At 41.6% G+C, this 5135-nt stretch overlaps 1 protein-coding gene across 1 annotated transcript in view; it reads left to right on the plus strand.

Annotated features, from left to right (window-relative positions):
* LOC118407059 (protein O-mannosyl-transferase TMTC1-like) overlaps positions 1-5135 on the plus strand; it is a gene marked incomplete at its 3' end in the record, with an annotated part of 31751 nt that overhangs the window by 10250 nt on the left and 16366 nt on the right. The window contains exons 2-5 of the mRNA XM_035807477.1: positions 299-476; positions 811-884; positions 1358-1531; positions 3299-3380. Of these exons, the coding sequence (XP_035663370.1) occupies positions 299-476; positions 811-884; positions 1358-1531; positions 3299-3380 (508 nt within the window). The remainder of the gene's footprint in view (positions 1-298; positions 477-810; positions 885-1357; positions 1532-3298; positions 3381-5135) is intronic.

Here is a 5135-nt window from a genome sequence, read left to right on the forward strand (position 1 = left end):
ATACCACATGTTTATTTAACTGTGATTGTTATCAACATTGCAAGAAGTTCACATGCTATATCTATACACGAAATAAGATGATGACCCACTGCTAACATCACACTTTCGCTCAGGTCAAGTTTCATAGGCTTTACAGGCCAAATCAATTTAGGAAGAACCAAAAGACTCATCGAAAGCTTGTTGGTAAGAAATAAACTTTGTGTACGGATACAGCATGTAAATTTATTACAGTACCAAGCCTTTATGTTCGTGTAACCAAATGAGACAATTGTCAAGCTTGAGTTTCGTCCTTCTCCAGAATCAACCACCTGGTGGGAGGGCTGGACCCCTCGGGGTTCCATGCTGTGAATGTGCTGCTGCACACAGCTGTGACGGTGCTGTACATGTACGTGTGTGAACAGGTGGTGTTCAGCTGTGTCCACCTGTCCCTGCTGGCTGGCCTCATGTTTGCTGTTCATCCAGTCCACACTGAAGCGGTCAGTACTGTGTTCTTCTAACTGTGCCTCACAGGAAATGCTTTCCATTTGCCATGCTTTTAGTCTTCTTGTTTTTACAAATCGTCTGAATACTTGAGACCAGGACTGTCTCCACATCCCATTCTTCAATACCAGAATGGAAGTTTCTTCTTGGGAGGGGAATGAATTTCCCACCATCCTTCCAAAAATCTGAATAACATTTATGTCGATGTTTGATAGAGCTAGGACAACAAAAGCAATTAATGCTATGAAAAAAGGTAAAGCTGCTGGACCCTCAGGTATTGTAGCTGAAGTATTGTTACTGAAGACAATAACATTTTCTTTTGTGTTCCAGGTGAGTGGTATTGTTGGTCGAGCGGATGTTCTGGCTGGGCTGTTATTCCTTCTGTCGTTCCTGGCCTTCACAAAGTAAGACATCAGTACTGACACATCTAGTCACAACTTATTATCACTACATTGATTGTATTTATAACTCATTATGTCCAAACAAGAAATCGTTACACGCAAGGTCAGTTTTACTAAGAAGGGTTCGATTTTATTGTGTGTCCATTTCAATGAAGGAAAATTATTATCATAGTTCTGAATTATAATTGATAATGAACAAGCTAACCCTTAAAGTGCCAGAGTTTCAGCCCTATAAAATGCTATAAGTGCCAGGGTTGGCCGCTGACCTCCAAAAAGAAACCCGCGAACAAGGCTGAAGTCCCTAACTTCCGGGGTTCGTGTGCTACTGCTACTTCAGGGGAATACGCTGTCCCGGATATATCCGGGAGCGGCACACAGGGCATGTATATGTGTGCCGGATATATCCGGTTTTGGCAGTTTAAGGGTTAAGAATGATGGCAATTGCTCCTTACTGAATGTTGTGTTTTGTGTTGTAGAAGTGTATCTACAGTGTGCAGCAGTCTGGAGTTCCCTCCCGTGGTGTACCACAGACAGTACACCCTGTGCCTGGTGCTGGCAGGCTGTGCCATGCTGGTGAAGGAACAGGGCATCACCGTGCTGGGTGTGTGTGTGCTGTATGACACCATCATCTGCAGGAGGGGCATTCTCAGGTGGGAAGAACAAGAAACAGTCATGCCTTCAAATACCAGACTTACCAACCTAGGATTGATGTGTTTAAAAATTCGTACTTTCCCAGAACCCTCGTAGAGTGGAATTTGTTATCACCAAGTACAGTAGGGGCATCTTCTCTGGGTAGTTTTAAAGAACGCTTGCAGATACATTGTAGATGTACAAAAGTTAGGTTTGACGGGTCCTTCGGTGTAATATAACCAGCTGCTGTCACGCCGTGTGCCTGCGAAGCTGTTGTGATATGCCGAAGGGCACTTATATCGGCTATACAGATACAGATACAGAACAACTCTTTACACAAGAGGGGGAATGAGCCAGAATGCCGTCTTATTAAAAATTCTTTGTGTAGGCATTCGTTGTGCATTCTTATCAGAAATTCCCACATTGCTGTCGCTGGCACAAATGTTTTGTCATGCGCAAAATTCTCAAGGTGAATTTGAATTGGAGAAATATGGAACAGCGTTCATAGTGTATTCTAACTGCAGTATGACCGCATTCTACGGCATTCCAATATCATTCAAAACAATCTGATCTCATTCAATGGAGAACCGAAACTGCGAGTCACTTGGAATGCGGCCAGAATAGGCATCTGGAATGCAGCGAGAATATCTATAATGCACTGCGAATACCAAAGAATTTATCCAAAAATTTCATTCAGAGGGCATTCTGGCTCATTCTGCCTGGTGTGAAGGGAATATATGGTCCATTCGGAATTCCCACCAGAATGTGGTGCAAATGTTGCAAATTCTTCCATTTGGCTGGTTCTGCTTGATTGGTGCTGATCGGGTTTAAGTGTGAAGGGGCCTGAAGTATTGCAGTAGAGACTGAGCAGGGTGTTAGAGAGTTAATGCTTGTTTGATTTATATAAATAGCTGGCAGAACAATAGAGAGGACTCTTGTAATGATATTGCAGTAATATTACTAAGGCCACAGCAAATAAATTTTTTGGATGACATCAGCACGCTCCTTAATTTTTGCCTGATTTCAGGGGAAAAATAGGAATTTTTTCTCTTCAGGGATGGTCAGATAGACCAAAATAGGCAAAACATGTCGTGTTGTAGCCTTATTGTACTTGTCGAAGTGACACTAGGGAGGTAGCCATGACTATAGTTGCAGAATTGAAACTTGTTGGATAGTTGTAAAAGTGCCACCAATATGGAAGCCATGCGTGTAGTTGCCAGTTTAGCAAGTGATACCAGTCTACTACAATAGTGTCACTTTTAATACACTAGTTCACTTCTTTCATACAGGAATGAATGCCTTGTTAGTTGTGATACCACGTTTTGTCACTTCAAATCTTGTGACATTTATGGCGTCTATTTTGAAAATTTAGCCATCTTGTTTTTTTACCCATCTTGTTTTTTTGTGGCTATCTCGTTATTTTTGCACTCTGCATAGGATGTCATCCATAAAATTTACTTGCTGTGGCCTAATTCACTGTATGTAGTTATGTGTTACATTTACATGAAATGTGGGGAAAATTTCAATGTTAATGGTGCCTCTGGCTGTGTAGAAAATGCACTTCTCTTGTGGTCATAGAATATTCATATTCATAGACATAAACCTCTCCCTTTATAGATTATGAATATGTATGATATAGTTACTTTTGAAATATTACAGACCTTCAAGATTCGTTTTTGAATTAGAACCGTATACCATGAGTGAATTGTTGAACTTTGCAGGCTGCATGTAGCATGTATCTGTACATAAAGCTAACACTTTTGTAACAGTGTGATAACTCATTACAGACATGTGAGGGAGCGCAGTGTTTCTGGATTTCTACAGGACAGCAGACCATTCCTCAAGAGAAGTGCTGTTACAGGCATGGTGGTAAGTGTCAGCACATGCACATGCCAGGCTCCAAATACTTTTGTCTGAATATCTTCACTGGTGCAGGTAACATAGAAAATTTGACCTGCAGTACTCTGAATTTAGAAAGTATGGACCATACTAAAATTGTACAGGAAACATTGCTTTTTTTTTCTTTTATGATTTGTAGGTGGTAACAGTCAATGCAGATAGTAGTTGTACGATACACCTACATCATAGGACATTTATGTACAAATTCCAGTACATGGACCAGTGCAGGTTAGGTGCAGGTGCATGTAGACACCAGAAATACGTGCACTAACTTGCATATGCAGGTGGTATTTCGAGCCCTGCCATGGCCATCCTTGTATCCAGCAATATTAGAACTCCTAAGTCTTCTAGAGAGAGGACAGAAGAGACTTATAAGATATATAAGAGATAGCCATTAAAATATACTGTTCATGTGTTGATAGAAAGCTAGTTAGTGTCTGTCAAGAAGCCTTCAGTAGTACAAGAACACTGGGCAGTCTTACAGCGGCGTTCACGCCATAGTTAACACCCGTCACTGACGCTGACGATTTCTGACGCGTCACTGACGATTTCTGACGGACATTATTCCGTCACAGCATTTTTCTGACGCGTCACTGACGGAAACTGCCGCATTTCTGACTGGTCAGCGTTATCAAATGACGAACCATTCATATGCAGGCCGCGGTAACATCACAGATTAGTGGGAGGAGAACTAATTTGCGTCATGCTGCGCAGTAACTTGCCGATACAAAAACGGAACAGCGGAAAGAGACGGCGATCTTGCCTGCATTTCAGTAGATCGAATTTTCTTCTGGTACTGCTTGCTATTATTATTTACGTACTAAGTAAGTACTGCTTGCTATTAAAGAGTGGAGTTGTTTGTTCTTACTTTATCAATTACTTATTTTGCTCATCAGCTCTTTATTTGCCTGTTGATTATTGTTGTTGCAATAGATTTTATCACGAAAGTAGCGTTCCTCGATAAAACTCTGCTCAGCGAGCGCCGGCCGGGAGGTAGTGTAACGCTACGTTTGCAAAAAATCGGAGCAAAATTGTCAACATCATGTTCACGACACTGTGTAGTAAAAAAGTTCTGAGGTGGGGAAACATTCTCAGGATACCTATTTCTTTTAATAAAATAAAGGTCAATCCAAAAAGTCAACCCGAAGAACGCGGCAATGTAACAGTTATATTATTTTCGGCAACGCAAAGCACGCCCATCGGCCAGAAACTAGCGGCAGACAACCATCAAACAAGCGAGCTGCCGGCCATGATCGACTACAAAAATACATTTTTGGCTGGGCTACCTTTATATAATTATTGTGCAAGACGTAAAAATATCATATAAGTTCGAGTCCCGGTATTTTTAAGTTAAATACAGCGTAAACTTCAACTGAAAACTTTGCCATGTTTAGCTGCTACATTACGGACGACGGACCCAGCATTGCGTAACAGTATGTAAATATCACGTGACGTAGCACATACGTGTCTCTGATTGGCTACTGTAGGCAAGATTTGCACAACTGTTGGCGGGAAACGAAGGTATTGGCGGCTCCTCGCGAGGCCGAGCTTGCAGGAACTACGTGTTTGGCTATGTTTATATCAGTGTATATAAAGAATTTAACGGCACAGCACTGAAAAAAAGGAGTTCTCTGTCAAATAATCCGCTTTGAAGAGGTTTTGGTGTGTTTTTTATCGAAGATTTTGCCGCCGAATTTGTGATCAGCGATCGGGAACATCCGCTCG

This window comes from Branchiostoma floridae, chromosome 19, assembly GCF_000003815.2.
Source record: "Branchiostoma floridae strain S238N-H82 chromosome 19, Bfl_VNyyK, whole genome shotgun sequence".
NCBI classification, from domain to species: Eukaryota; Metazoa; Chordata; class Leptocardii; order Amphioxiformes; family Branchiostomatidae; genus Branchiostoma; species Branchiostoma floridae.